The sequence below is a fragment of the Vitis riparia genome, chromosome 14, assembly GCF_004353265.1.
Source record: "Vitis riparia cultivar Riparia Gloire de Montpellier isolate 1030 chromosome 14, EGFV_Vit.rip_1.0, whole genome shotgun sequence".
Lineage (NCBI taxonomy): Eukaryota > Viridiplantae > Streptophyta > Magnoliopsida > Vitales > Vitaceae > Vitis > Vitis riparia.
The window spans coordinates 28,554,347-28,577,443 of NC_048444.1; the positions used below are offsets into that span (position 1 = coordinate 28,554,347).

General features: G+C 33.4%; 2 protein-coding genes and 1 non-coding gene across 3 annotated transcripts; 2 read left to right on the top strand and 1 right to left on the bottom strand.

Moving 5' to 3' along the window:
• Nucleotides 1–113: 113 nt before the first annotated feature.
• LOC117931323 (protein DEHYDRATION-INDUCED 19 homolog 3-like) lies at nt 114–8,942 on the bottom strand. The gene is made up of 5 exons (XM_034852275.1): nt 8,653–8,942; nt 5,964–6,106; nt 5,482–5,559; nt 4,491–4,747; nt 114–473 (listed from the first exon to the last, which is right to left on the bottom strand). The coding sequence occupies exons 1-5, from the start codon at nt 8,726–8,728 to the stop codon at nt 365–367; spliced, it is 663 nt and encodes a 220-aa protein (XP_034708166.1). The 5' UTR covers nt 8,729–8,942; the 3' UTR covers nt 114–364.
• A 4,228-nt stretch (nt 8,943–13,170) lies between these two features.
• On the top strand, nt 13,171–20,386 carry LOC117931115 (syntaxin-41-like). Its single transcript, XM_034851990.1, has 8 exons — nt 13,171–13,587; nt 17,591–17,867; nt 18,519–18,608; nt 18,888–18,965; nt 19,280–19,357; nt 19,448–19,513; nt 19,597–19,677; nt 19,839–20,386. Exons 1-8 carry the CDS (start codon nt 13,382–13,384, stop codon nt 19,944–19,946), a joined length of 984 nt encoding a protein of 327 aa, XP_034707881.1. The 5' UTR covers nt 13,171–13,381; the 3' UTR covers nt 19,947–20,386.
• Nucleotides 20,387–21,282: 896 nt separating this feature from the next.
• On the top strand, nt 21,283–21,356 carry TRNAT-AGU. The gene has a single exon. It is a non-coding gene; the product is annotated as a tRNA-Thr (tRNA).
• Nucleotides 21,357–23,097: the final 1,741 nt, after the last annotated feature.

A 23,097-nucleotide genomic window follows, 5' to 3' on the forward strand; every position in this document is an offset into this window, starting at 1 on the left:
TCCAATAAAACTAAAACACCATAATCAAAGAAATAACGTCCTTGTGCAGTTCCAAATTTGGTGAATTTTTGGGAAGAAACTTCTAGTGAATATGCAAGTTGTAAGAGGAGAGATAAGAGGGAAAGGGGCTTCTTTTCTTTTTTCTCCCTTAATTATGATCTCAAAATATAAGATGATTCAGAGTCTTTCTGCAAGCCTAACTCCTAAACTCGACATGCCAGCATAAATTACATTCATTTCCTACAATTTTATTTCATTGGCGTTTGATACATTGAAATATGCACTACAAACAAACCATAGATCGTGGGGCTCATCGATGCAAAGCTGAAGACCATAGCAGCAGCATGCCATGATGATAACCTCTTCATAACTTGTCATCGAAAATGGTGGACAACAACATCCCATGAACAAACTCACATCTCCTTGCCTTCTCTTCCTGATCCTTGATGGACAAGGGAGTAGTTTGGACAGTTCTGTCACCAAAAACTAAAATGTTAGATCCAGGAGAGCATGATAACTATGGTTTATTAAACAGGTGAGCACCATAATACAAGGAAGCTAGTACTTTTTAAGAATATTTTAGGAAACAGAAGACATAGCATACGCAGATCCAACAAAAATAAGAAAAAATGTGGCACAAATTTTGGTATCTTCCCCCAATTCATTTTTCTATCCACAAGTTTTATGACTAAATTATTATAGAAATACGTTTCCAAGTAAAATTGTATCTGCTGGCTTGAATCATGAGAAATCCCTCTCAGCCGATCTGAAGAGGCTTGTTTTGCCCTCTGCAGCCTATAACAACTGGGATAGCATTAAGTTAAAAATAATTCACATCTTAGGGCTGAGGGCCTTTGCAATATTAGGGGCAATAAAAGAAAGGGACTTCCATGCTCCAAGTGAGAAAGCCAAAGCATGTAAAACTGCAAAGAAATGTCACCTAAAGAACAGAAGACAACTTCCATGCGAAATCCAGTCATAGCAATTGGTTCCATTGTTGGTATCAAATAGGGTGACTAGTGGAGGTACCCCCACATGGGTAGTCGTAGCAATTATACATCCCTTCCTTTTAACCACTTATTTTCTCCTGGGTTCCCCGCAATCCAATAGAACCTTCAATATGAATGCAAAACACCTTTTTGTAAAGGTGTACCAATGATTCTAGACTTCATCATCATCCCCCTCATACTAAAGTTTACAACATTATATACTTCATTAAAAAGCTAGTAGTTTAACTCAATTAACTAAGATTTATTCCAAGTAGTCATATTTAGCTCAACTCAAAATACTGTAGTTGAACTCAATCAACTAAGCTTGTTCCAAATAGCGATATTTAGCTCAACTCAATCAACCAAGCCTTATACCACATAGCCATTTTTTTTATAAGCAAAGATCAAATATATTAGAAGCACTGAACTAGAGGGCACCAAAAGCATACATGACGTATACGAAGGCACTACAAGACAATTAGAGTGAAGAGAGAAAAACAATTTTCTTTGCCTACTTAGAGTTAAACCCACCATGGACATTGAGGAATCTCCTACGTACACTCTAACCTACTCCAAAAAACCATACATAAAGAATTATTTAATTGCTTGATTTGTTTTTTTCTATATTTTCAAACATTCTCCTATTCCTTTCCTTCCAAATGATCTAAAATAGCCACAAATAAACTACTCTACAAGCTCTTCTTCCCATCAAATGATCCATACCAGCTCAAAAGGACACTTGTTATTGAGGAGTACATCACCTACTTTATTCCAAATAGGGCGTAAATCAGTTGCCATAAGATAATTGTTTTCGTGCAATGAAGGAGGATGTGATAAGTCGTTTCCTTTTTCCTCCATACAATTAGCATCTTTCTGACATCTTCACCCCCCTTTTGAGTTGGGCCAAGATTCTTCCCCATGTAACTTCCCAAGAAAAAGAGTCAACCCTCAATGGAACCCTATGATTCTAAACCATGCTCGAAAGGAAATCCTCATCTGTTATCAAATTTACTTTTTTCACGTGACAACTCATTATGATGACTTTGACAAACAGAATTACTTCCTTATTAAATTTCTTTGCAATCAGAATTGCCCTACTTGATCATTTTAAAGAATCAATTTTATTGTTATATCAATATTAACCACTGACAGAAACTTAATATAGTATAGTATATAGCTTAGATCTTGAAGAAAACCGATTTTTTTCATCCAAACATTCATTATGATGATTTTGGGGAATATAACTACATCTGTATTAAAAAATTTTGCAATCTAATTTTTGTAACCCCATTATTCAGAAGAACCAAAATTATTGTTTGGCTATTTAAAAAATGACTGTTAAGAGTTCTTTATTGTAGCATTGTCCAGCATGATGATTTTGATAAACATAACCACTTCCTTTTTCTCTTTTTCTTTTTATATGTAAAACTACTTCCTTATTAAATTTCTTTGCAATCAAAATAGTTCTACCTAATCATTTGAAAAAATCTAATTTATTGTTATATCAAAATTAACTATTGACAAAAACTTAATGTCATATAGTCTAGCTCTAGAAGCAAACTGGTTTTTTTCTTCAAACAAAATTCATTATCATTATTTTGGGGAATATAACTACATTTGTATTAAATTTTTATACAATAAAAATCTTGCAACCCTATCATTCGAAATAACCAAAATTATTGTTTGGCTATATCAAACATGATTGTTAGAAGTTCTTTATTGTAGTCCCCTCCTTTTGAGTTGGAACAAGATTCTTCCCCACATAGCTTCCCAAGAAAAAAAAATAAGTCAACCCTCAATGGAACCTAAAGTTTCTAAACCATGCTGGTACATAAATTCTCCATCCTTTTGTTAAGAAAAGCAGAGAAGAAATTATCTTTGGATATTTTCATGTGTTGACAATTTTGTTCCAATTTATTTTCTGACTCAGGAAACTTTTTATAAAGCGACTTACTCTCCATTAAAGATTCGAGGTTATTGTTCGTTCAACTAGAAAGTCACAGGTACGTCTAAAAAGGTTTGGCTTGTGGCAAGTTAGGTGATCAAAGGGGCATAAAAAGGATTGGTATTTTTCTGGAATTAAAAATGTTTTACTAAATATTTAAAAACTGCAGGGACCGCTCAAGCAAGGTAACAACACTCGAGCATTGGGGCCACTCAAGCGCTTGACCAATGCTCAAGCGCCCAAGGCGAACAAGTGGTGGTTAAGTGCACTCATGCAGAATCTACCAGAATATGGTAAAATATTTTCAAATTACTCACGCAAATCGAGTTTGGGAACTTTGAGATACCAATTCCCATAGGGCTTTTATGCCTATATCAGCCCTATTATAACCCTTCTAGGGGTGGACACTTTTCATGGGAGTAAGCCTACCTTCACACCATATTCCCCAACTCTCAAGAAAGATTCATACGGTCGAATCTTGGGTTGTTTTGAAGACCTGCATCCCTTCAGCAAGGCTGAAATGTATTCACTAGAAGCAATTGGAGATTGTTGCATCACGTGCGTGGATCAAGTTGTAGGTACTAGAGAGAAAGTTTTAGGGTAAGCAGTCAAGTAAATCTATGTAACTTGATCTCGAATAGTGTATTTATATTAGAGGTCTTAGACTCCGTGGTTTTTTATCTCCACAGTTAGTGTGGGGGTTTTCCACGTAAAAATTCTTGTATCCATTGCATATGTTTTTCTTATCTTGGTTACTTTGATTATTATAATTATCTTTGATATCTTCCAGGTTTAATTGGGCTAAAAACTCAACTCCCTATTTAAGAAAAATTTAAAATACACTCATTCACAAACCCACCGCCCGCCCGCCCCCCCCCCCCCCCCCCCCCCCCTCCCCCCCTCCCTTCCTTTTTCTGGGTGTAACCCAACTGGACTTAGGTTTTTCATAAATATTTAACAAAAAACTTTGCCACACTTCAAATTCAACCACAACATTTTCCTCAATGTCCCCTACTAATTGTTTGACCTTGTAGTCCCCCCCCCCCCCCCCCCCCAAAAAAAAAAAAAAGTCGCCACCACCTCAACCTCTCAATCATGGATTTGTCTTGAGAAATGAGAGTTCCAACAACTGTAAGTCAATGGCTTCATTCGCTATAAAGGCCACATCCAAAATTTGATGACCCTCCTAAAACGAATGATGAAAATATGAAAGCACCTTTCTCACCACTTCTTTTGAGCCAGTTACCCCACCCCCACAGATTTTTCCAAGAGAAAATCTTAAGAGTTACATCCAACAAAAAACGACACAAACCCATCCCCAAGATGCACATGTCCTTGTTTGTTTAAAGAGCAATTTTTTAGAGGGCTCATTCCCCTGTAATATCACACAAATAAGATGGCTGTAATGGAGTATCATTATCGTCTATACCATTTTTCATTCATTTCTCTTTTGAAAAATTTTATAGGCAAAGATCATCTATACCATTTTTCATGCACAACTAATCAAACACAAAAAGGAAGACATGCAAAGACAAGATGAGAATGCAATTATGTACCTTTCTAATACATTTTCATCTGAGTTTTTCTTGGTTGAGGTTGTTTGAGCCGAAAGCTGAGGCTGGACACCAATATAGTCATCAGCCATAGGCAAAATAAATGATGACAACAATGGATCAGGTGCTGCACTGGATGAAGAGACTATACAGGAAGATGACCCAAATAGGGACTGTAGATTTCCTTCTCGAAGCTCTTTCCTCAACAAAGAAAGAGTTGAATGAGAACCACCTTTACGTGTCTTCCTCTTGCGCTGCATGTAACTTTCTGTTAAGTAATCCAGAACACAAGGCTAAATCCATCATTGCCATACTAAACATTAGAATATTAACTGCATTAAATTTCTGGAAATAAGAAGATATTGATAGAATCTGTCAATTTAAAATCATGGGTAGAAATTAGTGGCAAAACATGAAAATTTTGAATATATATATATATATATATATATATATATATATATCACCACCATCAGATATTGGAGATACCACCATATATTTATACCATTTCCAAATTTTGATATATAAATAAATAAATCTGACAATATCCTTGATAAACATTAAATTAAAAAAGTGCGGACCATGCACAAAGACTTGAAAATTTTGCGCATTGTATTAAAGATGCTTATGGAGAAAATCTACCTTAAAAATCAACAAAGACAAATACAAAACTCGGTTGTCAAGGAAAGTTAGGTGGCTCTAATCAATGCCCCATTTGTTGAGGTCCATTTGTTTCAAGCCTTCAAGGTACTAAATATTCATTGAGGCCTTAAATCTTTCTTTAAAATGACATTTACCGCAAACCATCTATGTTCAATGGTTGACCTCCACACCTATCAACTCCAGGCAAAACTCATTTTTCAGAAGAAAATGTTACGTGAAATGCTCAAGCAAATTATTTTGTAATGACGTTCCAAAAAACTGATTCAAGAGTGGTGCAAGAAAATGATTTCAAAGACCCATGATAATAAATACCAACACAATGGAAAAAGGATATCTTGAAAACACTCCCATGTTGCAAAGTTATGTGTGCAACCATATCAACCCCCACCCTTATTGCACAAATTGGACACACCTGCAAATAAACAACACCCATCATCAGAAAAATTAAACTTCAATTTGAACGCCTTCCCATCAGGGAACAACTTCTCATCCACTATCTATAATAAATAAAGATCTCCTAAATTGCAACAAACCTATTTGAGAAACTACCACAAAACATAATCAGGATTATAATAATCATGTTTACATAATAAACAAGAACCTAAATATCCAGTCTGTCAAATTTAGTATCCTATACATACGAAAACTAATAAACCTTAGCAGCAACATACATTTTAGTTACCATTGTTAAATATTTTTTATAGGTGCCATTGTCAAATTCCCAATAGTAGGGACCCCCCACCCCATAAAACAGTAGTTGATCTCATTGCCATGGATAGGAATGCTGGTTATCAATATACAGAAAATGAGTAATACCCCATTCTTTGCCTCCACAGGATGCTCATCATCTATGTGGCAGCATAATCCCACAATGTCGAAATACTCTGAACAGAATGGGCAAGGAAACTCCTCCCTTATGTCTTCATCTCCATCAAATTCTTCAAATCCCATGAACATATCTACATCAATAACATAACATTCAAATTAAAGTAAAATTAAGAACAAATTCAATTAATACTTAATCCATGAACTTCAGAAATCTAACCATTAAACTGGTGGCTGAAGAAAGAAACACAAAATTAAATTTTGAATCCTATGTTTTCTGCGAAATGCTTACATCAGCAAACCTAAATGCTTGTATTAGGCTCATCAGATTGGCATGTTTTTATTTACTCGACTTAAACAACAAAAAGAACAAAGACTGAAATTTTCAAATTCCCTTTCCTTCCCATCTGTTACTCAGCAACTAAAGGCATGTCTACTTGATTCACCCAGAATCAATAGAAAGGAAGTCATTTCCATTCCTCCAACGCTTTTGTTTACTTAGACTTCAGAATGAAAAGTTTGTGTGGGCCCTACTACAATTTGAGGAAACTCATTCATCAAATATGAGGAAACTTGTTTTCCCACCCTCCTTCATGAATTGGATTTTTCAAATTTGAGGAATCGAATTTTGTGCATTGATTGCCTAATTTTCCATTGTGCCTCCAAATAAGCAATAATTATCATGCCCCCAATATTATAGTGCATTATTCATGTTATAGTTATTTGTTATGTCACTAATAATTTTTATTAATAAAAAAGAGATAAATTAATTATGAAATGTCGTTAATTTTATAAATAATTGCATATTAAAAAGTAATGGTAGAATTTTTTTTTATCTAAAATTATAACAACTTTAAGACATAGGTTTTTTGTTTTTCAATTAGAATTCAAGACAAGTTTTATTCCTATGATTTTTTTTCATAGGCAGACATGAGTTTTATTCCTATGCACAATCAATTTAACATGTTTTTTTGCTTTGCAATCATAGATCTAAAATAAAATGGATAAGGTCATTACAATAAAACTAAACATTTCATTCTATTTCCTCTACTAGTACTAAACACTTCAAAGGGTAGCAATTTCATTCTCAGTATGTTTCCTGACAAATTTGTGAACACTCCAATGAAATTCTCAATTTCGATTCCTTGCATTCTCTATCCTTCTCACTCTGATTCTCTTTCCTAATATTCCCTTTCCTCGAAAGTTTATTAAACATGTCATGACTTGAATGTAAAACGAAAATGTACAAGCCAAATGATAATGTTAATCTAAGTTCAAGAAAGGTGTTTGTTTAGTTTTAAGCAACCAGAATCCACAAGCTTGATATTTAAACAAAGTCCTTCCGTCTTTTGTTTTCCCAGCAAACAAACAGTGGTATTAGGATCAGTTGAATGCACATTTCCAATTTCTTAAGTCTACATGATGAAAAATCTGAGCCTCAAAGCTCTTCTATTTCCCTTTTTTTTAACATTCATTCTATTAGCCATGTCACACTTAGTAGAGTTGAGGTTTTAAATTTCTCAGTAACCAAATGGAACATAAAGGAGGAGGAATTTTCATCTCAGAAACTGTTTGTTCCAAAAAATTAAGGTAAGTTTAAAATTTTCAATCCCTGTTATTTTCTCTTAACTTTCTTGCCAGCCAAATGAAAAAACTCAAGCTCCAAATTTTCCATTCTTTTATCACCCTCCATTTTCTGCAACCTAATACATTTATTATGCTCATTCTCTCTTTATTTAATCTAAAAACCAGAAAACCTCACAGTCCAAAACATTAATTCCTCTTCCTTTTTTTTTTCTATCCTAGGCTGAGTTTAGCCTCAAGAACAAAAAATCTAAGATTGCAAAACTTCAAGACTTTTCATTTTCCTCCATTCTCTAATTTACCAAGAGAACATAAAGGAAATATTTGGTATCATAGGCTCAGTATGGTATAACAGTAAGAGACCCAAGACGGCAAGTCTTCAATTCCTCTCATTTTCCTCCATTTCCTCCTCTACCAAAACAGAGCAGAAACAAATTAATTCTATCTTAGGCTCAGTCTGGTCTAAACAACAAAAGTTCAAGGATACAAACACCAATTTGGCAATTCCCCTCATTCTCCTTCATTTTCTCATCTACCAAACAAGAAGCAACAAGAAGACGTTCCCTGTTTTCTCCTTCATTTGGCAAGCAACGAAAAACGAATATGCTTTTTTACCTCAGGGGCAGTTCGGTTTAAATAACAAAAAATGAAAAATTCCCATTCCAGGCAATTTCCTACATTCACAAACAAATATTTTCTATCTTAAGTTTGGTCAGGCCTAAACAACAAGAATACAAGACCTCAAACCTGCAATTCCCCATATTTTCCTCCATTTTCTCATCTACCAAACAGGCCACAACAAAACAACTCCACTTTTTTTCCTTCATTTCCAGATCATCAAAAAATAAATATTTTTCTGTCTTAGGCTCAAATAAAATCCTGGAGATTCCCGAACTTCAATTTCTCCCATTCTTCCATTCCCTGACGGGCCTCACCTACCAAAAACAGAATAGCAAAACAAAATAATTCCTAACCTAGGGCTTAATCTGGTCCAAACACCAAAAATTCCAGATTACCAAAAAACAAATTTCTCTCGTTCTCCTCCATTTCCTCACCGAAAAAAAAAAAACACAACAACCAAACTTGTCAAGCTCACCAGATCGCGACTGCAGGGCTGACTGATACCGCTTTGTAGCCGAGGACAAACGAGCACTCCACGAATCACCATCCATAGCTTGACACGGAGAATTCGGAAAGATAGACAGAGATCGGTGGAAACTGCAGTGGTCCGATGAGCGATCCGCCAGGGACGTTGAAGAGAATCGAATGGAGAGAGTGCGGATTGGATTGAGGATCGTACGAAACCCTAGAAAATGGAGGGTGGGGATTGGAGGATAGGGGTTAGGGTTTGTTTGGAGTTCGAGAAGTGAGGCAGAGAGCTTTGTCAAGCTTATATCACCGAATCCAAAAACATATCTACTTTGTATTCCATTTCTATTCTTCCGATATTTGTCTCCCTTTATTTTTATTTTTATTTTCTCCAAATTTTCAATTAAATAAAATATCAAATTTTAAAATTCAATGATTGAAATTGAAGAGAAAAAATTCATAGAAAGGATATGATAATATTTATAGATAAATATTTTGAAAATAAAAAAATATTTTAAAAACTATCCTGTGAAATTACTGATAATAAATATTTGAAAATTATGAGCACTTTAATCATGTAATTATTTAAGAATTTAATTTGTGAAATTATTTTCTAATCAACATACATCTAATTTGTAATTTTTTTTCTCATGTCCAACCAATAAAAAATTTATAGGTCTATTTGTGAATTATTTTTCATAACAATTTTTATTATTAATAACATAAAACGCATAGAACACATTTAGCAACTAAAAATTGTTTTTTATTTTATATTTTTAAGAATATAAAATAAATTGTTTTGAGAAAATATTTTTTAGTTTTTTTTTTTTTGTTATTTTTACTTATTTTCTGAAAATTGTTTTAAGAAATAACTATGTAAACATATAGAATAATTAAAAATAAAATATTATATATAAAAATTATTTTTAAAAATATTTAAAATATGTTAAATAAATTTTAGATTTTCAAATAGACTTTACAAAAATTAGATAACAGTTTTCAAAAACTATTTTTTAAAAATGTTTTTAAAAACAGTTACCAAATAATACCTAAATTTTAAGTTTTTTTAAGAGAGTATATATTCTTAAAATAATTAAATTAGACTTTGGAAGCAAAATTTTTTAATGAAAATTAGTAGAATACGATAAGAAAAACTGGAAACCTTTTTTTGACTAGGAAAAGGTTTTTAAGAGTTGTTGTCAATTATTTAAAGAATAAAAATTTATTTATAAACTTATATATATGGAAAATAATTTTCTTAAACCTCATAATTATGTACTAATAATACAAAAGGTTTAAAAGTATTTTTTATTTTTTCAATTAAAACAACAACGAAAAAGCAGTCAAATTTATTTTTAAAAACAACATATTTTTATAACAAAATTTAAAAATATTATTTTTTATTAAAAATTTGTCAAACGTACTTTATAAGTTTGAAAAAATATTTATTTTTTTTGCTATAAAAAAATCATTTTTAACAATGTTTAACTTATATTAGTAGATAATTTGACATGTAATCAAATCATATAAATGAAATTATATATTTACAAATTTGTTCTTAACGTGACATCAAAGCTCTTAATGACTTTTATACTCGAATTGGAATCTAAATTAATATAAGAGTCACTCTCACAGTAATTAATGAATGCTCGTGGAACATTAAGTACATTTAAGTTCCTAGGTGGTTGAACGACTCTGTACGATGATTCCAAAACGTAATCTAATACTCAAAGTTAAAGAGCACTTGATAAATCAATTTAATGACTTAAAATCACTTAATAACTTAATTTAAGTTATTAAGTGAGTCAAGTATGTTTGGTAAAAAACTTAATATTACAATTTAAAGTTAAAAATGACTTTAAATATTAAGTTAAAATTATTAACTCATTCTTAATTTAAATATTTTTTGTCTTATTTATTGACATGTAATAATACTATATTTAATGATCATGATCTCATAGTCATAACTCATTTTTATAATAAATAATTTAAAATTATCTTATATATTTATAATACTTAAAATATGAATGTTTAATAAATAAATTTATTGCTTAAAACTAATAAAAATAAAAATTAGTTAAAATTAATTATGCTAAATATTAATTGCAACTAATGAAGGTAAATATGTCAAATTGATAATTGAAAATCAATTTTAAATTAATTTTATCAAATAATCTTGGTACTTAAAGTAAAAAAATAAAAATACAATAAACTTTAAATTAACAACTTAAATATTAAGTAATAAGTATTAAATTTTACCAATCGCCCACGTAGTATTTTTTTCCCCTTCAATCTATGTTTGATTAGTAGGATAAAATATGATATAATATGCATATACTAGGATATTATATCATATTAGATAAGAAATACATATTTTAATATATGATTTTCAATGAATTTATGATACATGAGATACATATATCTCACATCTTAGCTTGAGATTAACATGTGCTACATAGAAGAGATATATATATAAAAAAAATGGATAATATATTCTACAATTGAATTTATCTTATGTTTGGTTAAACATAAAAATATAATAAAAAATGAGATAACTTATTATATTTCATCACAAACCCAACATAAAATAGAATATTATGAAACCAAGGTTTAGAACTAATGATTATATTTCAGGTGTGATTAGGCAAAACGATTTCCAAAGTGACAATCACAAAGACAAATAAAGTTAAGGAGAAATCATGAAGAAGAATACCACCTCAAAGAGAAGTGTTTTTCAAGACCTAAGTTTCATAAGATCTCTTTGTAAGATTGTTGGTGCATTAGGATTTCCATGAATTTTTACTTATACACCAAAATTATAAAAGAGTTATTTTGTTTTAAATATTTTAAAATTTAATGATTTCATGTTTTAAATTAAAATATTGTGTTAAATGTTTTTCAAATTTGTTTAAAAGGTTTTAAGTTGAAAAAGTTAGTTGTTGAGACAAAAACGGTTCAACCAGTTGAACCAGATGAGGAACTGGTCAACCCCCAACTCAACCGATCTAGAAGCAGGTAAACCCTCAATTCAACCGATCAATGGTGTGAACAATACCCGATTGACCGCCAACTCAACCGGTCAAGGGGTGCAAAAAACTTTATCTTTTTTCCAGTATGGTTGTTCAATCGGATGAGGAACCGATTGACCCACACCTCAACCGGTCGAGGTCCAACGGTCACCTATCAAGTATTAAATGCTAACGGTTAGTCAACCGAAAGACCCCCAGCTCGATCGGTCAAACCCCCAACGGCCAGTTTGGTTTTTTTTCCTTTATAAAAAGGCTCAAAATCTTCATTGTTTATGAACTCAACCTTCCCATAACCTTTTTTTAATATATTTGAGTATTTGAATAGTGTTTTTGAGTGCACCATTGTTCTAAAACTTGCATATTTTTAGTGCACAATTCAATCCTAGTTTTCTTGAATCATTTGAGCTTAAAGTTTTTGTACTATGATTTTGTGAGATCAATTATTTGTATATATTTGAGAGGAAGATTCTCAAGTGTGGGGTATCACTTGAGGGGTTGTTCAAGAGTGAGGTATCTCTTAAGGATTGTAATGGGTGCTTGAAATAAAAAATCCAATAGGGTGAATTGGAACCATAATCCAATTGTATTATTTGAAGGTTTGGTTTGAAAGCCTCGAATTAGTGGAACCTCAAGTTTGGAATTGAAGTTAGAGGAGAGTGGATGTAGGTCGGGTTGCGCTGAACCACGATAAAATCGTGTGTTTGCATTCTCTCTTCCATACTCTTTTACTTTATATGCAATTATCTTTATATCATTTTGTTATATACTTGCATATATTTGTTTTTTACATGTACATAGTTTAAATTTGCAAAAAGAGACCACCACCCTATTTACCCCCCTCTAAGGTGATTACTATAGGCTGGATTAACTTAATTTTTCTAACAGATATGATATCTCATTTCTTATCATATCTTATGTCATATCCTGCCAACCAAGTATAGCCTCGAAATGATGAATTGACTTTTAATTCTGATGCTTCAAAAGTTGTAAAAGAAGTATATCAAAATACTCTCAAACATAAATTGGGCGAGTTTAATCGTCTTAACTTAAGAATTAACTTGTTAATCAAACTGGAGATTGGAGGTATCAACCATTTATAAAGTTCAAATTATCTAAGGGAGAAGTTGTTAAAAACATTTAGGTTAGATTGGTGTAAAAACCTAAAGTATATTTACCTTGTTGGGAAATTTAAGTTCCATTTTGGCCCCTTTTTTTTTTTTTTCCTTATTTGAACAGATAAAAAAAATTTTATTGTGAAAATAAATCATAAAAAATTGAAACATGTATTTATTTATAAATTATATTGACTTTCGATATAATTTTAATTTTTAAAAAATAAAAATAGAAATTGTATTTGTATTGGATCCGATTCAGTCCAACCCAACCCGATTAAAACTTACGGATCCAATTAACGTGTCCCCAGGTGGGACCCACAAAACTACTTAGCTGTTCTCCTACTGGTGGAGTAAAACATATACCTGTATTTGTCGAAGCACAATAACATTTCTCAACCGCGCCGAGTTGCTCGGACTCTCCCGGCACGTGACTCGCCGTCCGGTGATCCCATCGCCGCCATTTATCCGATCTCCGATCCGGAGCTATATTTTCCCTCTCTTTCTTGACAAACGATGCGAAAGTTTTCGTCAGCTTTCTCGTATTCAGATCTGTGGCTCTGATTCCAATTTAGATTGCGGATTCGAGTTCTTCATGGCGTCGAGAAACCGAACGCTTCTCTACAGGAAGTACAGGGACGCCCTCAAGAGCGTCCGCGTTCCTGTGAGTTCGTCGCTGTCTTCGTCAACTCCTTCGACGAGTTCTGGCGGTGGCCCGGTGATCGAATTGGTCAGTACTTCGCTTCTGAATCCGAATCGGTCTTATGTTCCTCTCAGCACGGAGGATCCGGGAAATTCCAGGTCTGGTTCTCTATCCATTGTGTATAGATAGTTGGAAAAGACTTGAATTCGTGCTAAATTCCTGGGCTTTATAATTTATTTTGGATCTTACGAGATCGGAAATGTTATTTACTGTATTTTGTAGTGGAATTTGGCGTATAATTAGTCTATAGGTGAAAATTTATTCTCTGTTTGGTTGCTGAAAAATTGCAGGATAGGAAAATAACTAAAAAATTGAAAGAATTTTCTTTCTCTGAGATGAATTTCCTATTTAGCCAAATCTAAGAAATGTGATATTCAAAATTGCATTTTCTGTTACATTCCTCAGCCTTCTCAGTAATGAAAGTTTGCTTCAAATGGTCGAATTTTTTTATAAAACTTTTCAGATTTTTTTTTTGGAGTTGTGTTTGGGACAACGTGAAGACAGACTGAGAACGAATAGGGGATGCAATATCAGATTATAATAGGAGATATGAGATTATTAATTCGGATTATTCAATTATGAATTTAGAAAGTTCCAGATTCATGTAGTTTTAAGTATGGATTGGATTTTTAGTTTTTTCATTTTAGGGAATCGGTTGGTTGCTTTCTACAAGTTCACAATCTACAAAGTTTTGTTGTTCTAGATTTTCAGAGATTTTGGGGAAGAAACAGGGGAATGGAGTTGGTGTGAGTGAAGGAATAGTCATGGAGTAGGCTTGTGGAAAGCAATTAAAAAAAGATGGGATGTCATTAAAAGCAGATATTGTTTCATGGTGGGAGATGGAAGGAGGATAAATTTTTGGAAGTGTAGGTGGTGTGGTGAGTCAACTTTGAGTGATCTTTTACATCCTTTTTCACCATAGTCACTGCAAAGGACTTTTGCGTGGTGGATGTATGGGGGCAATAGGGAAATGGGTTGTTGGAGCCTTGTTTTGTAGGATGGTTACATGATTGGGAGCTTGAAAGAATAGAGGAATTTGTCTTATGATTACAAATGAATGGGTCAAGTAAGAATGATGGGGATAGGATGCCTTGATTACAATCAAAGAGTGGTATGTTTTCAGAGATATGGTCCCTTTTCGGAAGATGTTATTTAAAACCCTTGGGTGCGCACAAAAGTGGGATTTTTTGCATGAGAAGCAATTTAGGGTAGGATCCTCACTATAGATCAGTTGAAAAAGAGGGGTTAGACCTTGGTGAATAGACGCTTCTTGTGTAAAGATGATGAAAAATCAACAGACTACCATTTGCTTGCTTCATTGTTCCAAGACAAGAATCTTGTGATAACAATTTTTTCATTGTTGGGGTAGAATGGTTGAAGCCAGCTTCAGTTAAAAAGGCCCTCTTAAGCTAGCAATAATCCATTGTGGGGAATAGAAGAAAGAAAGCATAGAAGGCTGCCCGCTTTTGCATTTTTTAATTTGTTTCAAAGGAGAGAAATAATTGGTCCTTTGGGGATGTGGAACAAATGGATCAAGTGCTAAAATTCTATTTATATGGTAGACTTAGTCGATTGGTTAGGTGGTTATAAGGGGAGGATTTATGAGCCTTTATAAAAGACTAACAAAACCTTAAAGGGCTTAGGATTAATTTAGACGAGCATTTTCTCTGCTATCAATACAAGTCAGGATTGGATCTCTAGATTGGCTTTGATGCTTGACTGTAATGTTTTGGACTAACTTTTATCTTATTTGAGTCTTTCTTTAGGAGGGAATCCCTTGACAAGCAACTTTTGGGATCCAACAATCGATAAAATCTAAGGAGACTGGATTGGTGGAAAAAAGTTTTTTTTGTCATTGGAGGGAAGAATTACTCTAATTTAGTCTTGCTTGTCTTACATCTCTAGTTATTTCTTATCTCTCTTCAAGATTTCAGCATGAGTAGCTTCAAAGATTGAGAAATTGCAAAGGGATTTTCTTTGGTCGGGAGTTAGGGAGGGTAAAAAAAATCCTCTAATCTATTAGGACATAGCATGTAAGCTAAAGGAGCGTGGAGGTTTGGGGTTTTGGAAGACCGCTCTTAGCTATCATACTCTATTAGGGAAGTGGCTATGAAGGTTCCCTAGGAAAAGTTCTACACTTCTACCATTTGGCATCATGTTATATTGAGTATTTATGAGGCATATCTTAATGGATGGGACACAAGCAATTTGATCAAATGGTCACACCGTTGTCTTTGGTAGACAACTATGTAGGTTTTCTAGGACTTTTCTCCACAAACCTGTTTTGTGGTGGGTGATGGGGAGAGACTTCATTTTTGAGAAAATTTGTGGTAGGGAAATCAACCTTTATGTTCACAATTGGTAGATCTTTACAAAGTTATCACTTTAAAAAATTTCACTATTTTAGTGATCCTTGGTAATGCTTCTTCTCCTTCTCTTTTTTGGAACCTGAACTTTCATGGCAACCTCACGAATTTGGAAATTAAGAACTTTGAAAGACTTATGTCTTCACTCACTATAGTGCACTTTTCTCCTTCTGTCCTAGACACAGGAGCTTGGTCTCTATCATCTTCAGGTTTATTCTTGGTAAAATATTTCTTTTTGTCTTTGTCCAATTTGTTAGTTTCAGTTCCTTTTTTCCAACCAAATTAATATGGAAATCTAAAATCCCAACTAAGGTCAAGGCCATTGCATGGTTAGTAGCGCATAAGAAAGTAAACACCAATGACGTACTATAGTTGAAAAGACCTTACAAACCCCTTAGTCTTGATTGACGCATCTTATGTATGGGGAGTGGAGAGTTGATTGATTATCTATTTCTACATTGTCTAATAACTCTAGAGCTAGATCACAAGTTATTCAGTCTAGCCAATAGGGATCGGCTTTTGCTCAAGAGTATATGCCACATGGTGACCATTTCTTTTATAGGATTGAGGAGTTCCATTAGAGGCAAGGCCCTTTGACAAATCGATTACCTCACTTTGCCTTGGATCGTGTGGTAAGAGAGAAATGCTAGGATCTTTGAGGAAAAATGGAGAACTATAGAGACATTGTGGGAGTTACTTAAATTTTATTCCTTCTTATGGGCTTCTTGTACTATTGTATTTAAAGGCACTCCTTTCAATGTTATTCAACTTAATTGGCAGTTGGCTTGTAATTTAAAAGGGTTAGACAACAATGAGAAGAGCTTTGTTCGGAATTGATATATAGCCATAAATGGACTAATTTTTTTATAGGTTCCCTTGTATATTGGAGGAGTTTCAGTCATATTTTGACCAGACTATTGTATTTTGTGGGAGAACTCCTCATCCTTCTCATGTACCTTTTATCCATTTCTAATATATCTTTGTTTCTAATAAATAATAATAATAACAATAAGGGGAAGGGTTATTGTTTTTTGCCTTTTGTTTTCTTTTTCTTTTTTTATTTTGCCTTTGGTGGCTTAGTATAGGACCCATGTACTTTGGAGGGGTTTTTTTCATTGGCGTTGTTAATGAAAAAAGAATGTGCGTTGGTGCATCTGCAGAGAGGGAGTTGTTTTTGTGTTCTCTCTTTTTGGTTGCGTCTTTAGGTGCTCATTATATGCATCTTATGTACTATGGTGCAACATCTTTCTGACTCTTTTTAATATATTTGCATGATTATATATATATATATATGTATGTATGTATGTATAAAGTAAGGTTTTTGGTGGGTTCGAGTGGCTGTTCCAGGTGTAAAGACTTGCCAACCAATGTTTTATTATGTGGAAGTGTGGGATCTGGTTATGTGCAATAAAAACTAGCAGTTTGTTTGGGTTATAATTCAAAGGCAGTGGAAGAACAGGCAGAATTTTGTGAACTTCCATGTTTAGCAAAACTTGATCTTTATACTTGTTGCCACTTGAGTTGTTAGCATACTCTCTGTGTTAGTTTGACTTGTTTCCAAAATTCTTTGGATTTAATATATTTGTTTAGATTACTGATTCATATTTGCATTTACATCTTCATAAAAATAACATGTTTCTTGAAAAATTTACTTGTTTGCCTCTTGGGTTCCTTTAGATGTAGCTCATTGTAAAGTGCTATAGAAGAAAAGTCAATTATAGTTTTTATTCTGCAGTAAGGGGGCACTTACAGTGGGTCTACCTCCAGCTTGGGTGGATGTATCCGAAGAAATATCAGCAAACGTGCAACGGGCACGTACAAAAATGGCTGAATTAGTCAAAGCTCATGCTAAGGCTTTAATGCCGTCCTTTGGTGATGGTAAAGAAGATCAGCACAGGATTGAGTCTCTTACCCAAGAGATAACTGATCTTTTGAAGAAATCAGAGAAGAGATTGCAGAAACTTTCTTCCACGGGGCCATCTGAGGATTCAAATGTTAGAAAAAATGTGCAGGTATGGTTGCATTTTCTGCTGTGCAAATTGTTCCGTATTGCAGTGTACAAAACTTCTCGATATTGGAGATTTATTGCTTATTTCATTCTTATTGCCGGAAATAGATGCTAGCATGGTTCATTAATGTGGTTATGTATGGCATGCAAAGCATAGGATTACATAGACGTGTGACAATGATTTTGTGTCATCTCTCTAAGGCTGAGAAAAGTCAGTTTTTTCTGACTGATTTTTATCTGGAGGATCTTTGGTACTTGGCACAAAAAGAACTCCAAATCTGTCTCTTGAATGATTGAATGGTGAATGCTAGTGTTTATTAGTTTGTAATTTCACTGTTTGTTCCAGAGCAATCCTTTCTGGCATTTACTGGATTTGAAGGGTTATAGGATGTTCCAATACTCTTTGCCATTCCTAGTGATGGTGAAAAAATGGGAAAAAGATAATCTTTTTCTTTTTCTCCAACTAGGGAGAAAACAAATTAATATCTAGGTTTCTTGCTCCAAGTTTGTGGTTGCTGCAATTCTGGTGGTTTTTCATTCTTAACTTGGATTGTTTCTGTAGCTGTGCTATTTGTGACTTACAATTTCTATAAGCTCATCATCTCTCAGATAATAGACTGATGAACTGTGCTCATGTTTGGTGTTTCTGTGCCAGCGCTCTCTTGCTACCGACCTCCAGAACCTTTCAATGGAGCTTCGCAAGAAACAGTCATCATATTTGAAGCGTCTCCGGCAGCAAAAGGAAGTGAGGAAACTATTTTCTTGAATTTAACTAGGCAAAAGTTTCTTAGTAGCTATAAAACCTCATTCAGTTCAGATTTCTGCAATCTGTAGTCCTGTTTCTTGGCACTTGGAATTTCATCTCATGCATCGTTTAGCATTCTGCAGAGAACAACATTACTCAGTGTTATTTCTCAATTTATCTGCTGTTTATTTCATGTCATTTAATGTTTGATGCTGAAAACTCAGCAGCCCAGTAAGTACACAATTCCGAACTTTTCAAATGTATTGCTCTATGTTGCAGGGTCAGGATGGGGTTGACTTGGAGATGAACTTAAATGGAAATAAATCTATGAGGGAAGATGACGAGTTCAGCGACTTGGTATCCTAACTTTAGTTTCTTTATTTTTTTATTTTTTTATCTTTTGTTTAATTTCTTTCATTTAATGTATATTGGTCTGAATCAAACTCTGTGGGTTTTATGAATAGAGAAATTCCAAAAAATGAAAGTTTGTACTATTAAGCATGCCAGGGGGTTGATTTCTACTTACTGAATGCCATAATTTCAAACCTGTTATTTTGTGATCAAATTCCTAGATGGCATACCACGGAACTTTGGGTTTTTTCCCCTTCAGCTTTGAAGTATCGAGTTTGACATGAACATACTTCCCTGCAAATGTTCTTATGTTATTATAGGGGTTTAATGAGCATCAGATGACCAAGCTAAAGAAAAATGAGGCCTTTACAGCTGAGAGGGAGAGAGAGATCCAACAGGTAAGCCAAAGCTATTGACTTACTGAATGTCTCACACTGACCTCAATCTCCATTTTTCACCGACTAGTTTTTTTTTTTAATCTTTTGTAGGTTGTGGAATCAGTAAATGAGCTTGCTCAAATCATGAAAGATCTGTCAGTCCTTGTGATAGACCAGGTTAGGATCTGCTCATCCTCTTCATAGGTCCCAGATTTCCTCAGAAGTCTATTGTTTCTGACTAAATTTGTTTCTGCAAGCAGGGCACCATTGTTGATCGAATAGATTACAACATTCAGAATGTCGCGGCATCAGTGGAGGAGGGCTTCAAACAACTGCAGAAGGTACACTTTTCCATTTACATCCATCGTTTTCATTTATAGTTTCTGCTAATCTCTTCTTTACCCATCACTTCTGTCTGTTTTGCTCCCCTAAGTTCACAATCACCCCTTTCTCTAAATTTGATTTGTGTGGTAATCTCTTGTCGGGAACGTTGGATTTGCAGGCAGAGAGAACTCAGAAAAAGGGGGGAATGGTGATGTGTGCTACAGTGCTCGTCATCATGTGCTTCGTCATGTTGGTCCTTCTAATCCTCAAGACGATATTATTGTGATCTGTAAACTCGCTTTTCTTTGGATCTCACTACAATTATTGTACCCCATTCAAATTTTATACGCTCATACAGGCAGTGCTGCTGTGCCCAGCAGAAGAATTTGGGACTTTTGAATTGCCCCATCCGATACCTTAGATTAGGTTCCTTTTCTTTTTACCTTCTTGTTTGTGGGAAAGTTGGGTTAGGGTTGGGGTTGAGGTTGAGGCGGGGTGGCGTTAACTAAATGAATTCACGCTTCATGAGCATGTATAGCTTTTATAGTATTTGCACCATAGGTGATGGTGTCATTTCCAGGGGGGTCTTGTTATCGATTCTTTGAGATGCTGCAGAATTTTTGTAATTCGATTAGTCCTTTTTGTGAGGTAATGAGATTTGTTCTTCTTCTTGTATCAATTCTTTTGTTTAATAAAATGGAAGGCGTCCCATTTTAGTACTGCTAATCTGCTGCCTAGCATTGATGCTCTCCAAAATGCAAACTCTGATGATTATCTTGGTAGAAGGCTTCTTCCACTTTACCTTCATTTTCTAGACTGGTTTTGGAATTGTATCCAGATTGATTCCTAGCAGCAGGGTGAGTACTCAGATGGATTTTCTTTCCGAAAAATCATCATCGTACAAGTATTCATCTATTAGGAAATTGTTGCTCAATCTTCGTAATTTTGTATGCACATGTTTTATATCCGTATTGGATATGAGATTCTCCTCGTGTGTGATGAAGGGAAAACTTAAAGGCTTGTTTGACAATTGTTTTTTAAAACAGTTTTTTTTTTTCTCAGGAATAAAAAAGTGAGAAAACATGCAGGTAGTCAAAAATATGGAAAACAATGTTTTATTCTTAAATATGAAAAACATGATACTTTTAGAGAATATTTTTTAATTTTTTTTCACTTGTTTTATAAAAATTATTAAAAATAAAACATTATAAATAAAAGTTGTTTTAAAAACATAGAAAATGGGTTAAGAATATTTTAAAAATTGTTTTCATTCAGGGTATTTTCAAAAATAATTTTTAAAAATCAGTTTTTGGAAATATTTAAAAAGAAAATAGTTTCTCAAACTTAAATATGAAAAATAGTTTCAACTTATTCTCTTGTGAGGTATTATTCTCCCCAATTTTTTTTTTTAATAAAAACAAACATACCTTATCTCAATTTTGACCAACCTATGAAATCCTAATTGAAAATGTTGTGACTTCCTATACTAATTGGAAAATGATTAATAGTTCTATATTTCAATGACTTTTTTTGATAAACTCATTATCATATTATCTTATATTATTTTTTTTATGACAAATATAATATTTAGTTAATATTTTGAAAAAACCAAATGGCATTCAGCTTTCGTAGCTCAGTTGGTTAGAGCACCCGTTTAGTAAGCGGGAGGTCTTGAGTTCAACTCTCAACGAAAGCAATTGTGTACAAATTTAAATTTTCAATTTTTTTATTTTCTAATTGCTTTCATAGAATCATAGCTAGACAATACATGATTTTTTGGGAAGCATATAAATAATGACTACAATGATCACACAAATGTAAATAGTTAAAATTTTTTTCATTTTCTAACTTGATCAATGCAAATAATCGTAGATATTATTTATTTATTTTAAATAATATTTAGTTTTCATAGCTCAGTTGGTTAGAACACTTGTTTCATATACAGGAGGTCTCGAGTTTGACTCAATGATCATACAAATACAAAAAGTTGAAAATCTCAAAATTTCCTTCATTTTCTAACTGATCAATGCAAATAATTGCAAATCTTAAATTTTCTTTTATTTTTTTGAATGGTATTAAGTTTTCATAGCTTAATTGGTTAGAACACTTGTTTCATAAAGAGGAGGTCTCGAGTATGATTCTCAATGAAAGCATTCATGTTTAAATAAACTTACAAAAGCATGTTTCATTTGTTTTAAAACCAAACAATACATGGTTTTTGGGAGCATATGAATAATGACTGCAATTTTCTCAACAAAACAATACATGATCTTTAGGAGCATAAATAATTGCAAATCTCAATTTTTGTAGCTTAGTTAGCTAGAACACTTGTTTTATAAATAGGAGATCTTGAGTTCAACTCTCAATAAAAGCAATACATATTAAAACAAAAATTGTATAATTACACAATAATCATACAAATGTAGATTTTTTTTTTTTTTCTAATTGTTTTTAGAATCTAAAATTTTCAAATCATACGAATCCTAATTTTTGTAGCTTAGTTAGTTGGAGTACTTGTTTAGTAAACAAAAGGTCTTGAGTTCAACTCTCAAGGAAAGTGTGAAACCAAAGTTTGGTTAATCTCGGTTTTGTTGATAACAAAATAAAGTTCAAAATAAAGTTTAGAACTAATGATTATATTTCAAGTGTGATTAGGCAAGACGATTTCCAAAGTGGCAATCACAAAGACAAATCAAGCCAAAAAGAAATCATGAAGAAAAAGAAAACCTCAAAGAGAAGTGTTTTTCAAGACCCAAGCTTCATAAGATCTCTTTGTAAGGTTGTTGGTGCACTAGGTTTTTCATGCATTACATTATTTACTTTTACACCAAAATCATCCAAGAGTTATTTTGTTTTAATTTTAAAAAAAAAATTGGATGATTTCATGTTTTCAATTAAAACCTTATGTCAAATGTTTTCCAAACTTGTTTAAAAGGTTTTTAAATTAAAAAAGTTGGTTGTTGAGCCAAAAAACGGCTCAACCGGTTGAACCGGATGAGGAACTGGTCGACCCTCCAGCTCAACCAGTCGAGGGGTGCAAAAAACCTTCTCTTTCTTCCAAAACGGTTGTTCAACCGGTCAATGTGTGAACAATAACCGGTCGAGGTCCAACGGTCACCTACCCAATATTAAATGCTAATGGCTAGTCAATCGATCGATCCCCAGCTTGATCGGTCGAACCCCCAACGGCTAGTTTGGTTTTTTTCCTCTATAAAAAGGCTCCAAATCTTCATTGTTTATGAGCTTAACCTTCCCAAACCTTTCTTGAATATATTTGAGCCTTGGAAGAGTGTTTTTTAGTGCACCATTGTTCTAAAACTTGCATATCTTTAGTGCACCATTCAATCCTAATTTTCTTGTATCATTTGATCGTAAAGTTTTGTACTAGGATTTTGTGAAATTATTTGTATATCTTTGAGAGGAAAAATCTAAGTGTG

What these genes read in the sequence shown, in the direction of transcription:
- LOC117931323 (XM_034852275.1), bottom strand. Translation starts at nt 8,728, where the DNA reads ATGGATGGTGATTCGTGGAGTGCTCGTTTGTCCTCGGCTACAAAGCGG. An exon ending in CTGTGGAGGCAAAGAATGGG is followed by an intron (nt 5,560 to 5,963) that starts GTATTACTCATT and finishes GTTTATTTGCAG; the next exon opens with GTGTGTCCAATTTGTGCAAT. An exon ending in GATGAAAATGTATTAGAAAG is followed by an intron (nt 474 to 4,490) that starts GTACATAATTGC and finishes TTTTGGTGACAG; the next exon opens with AACTGTCCAAACTACTCCCT.
- LOC117931115 (XM_034851990.1), top strand. Translation starts at nt 13,382, where the DNA reads ATGGCGTCGAGAAACCGAACGCTTCTCTACAGGAAGTACAGGGACGCC. An exon ending in GGGAGAGAGAGATCCAACAG is followed by an intron (nt 19,358 to 19,447) that starts GTAAGCCAAAGC and finishes AATCTTTTGTAG; the next exon opens with GTTGTGGAATCAGTAAATGA. An exon ending in GCTTCAAACAACTGCAGAAG is followed by an intron (nt 19,678 to 19,838) that starts GTACACTTTTCC and finishes TTGGATTTGCAG; the next exon opens with GCAGAGAGAACTCAGAAAAA.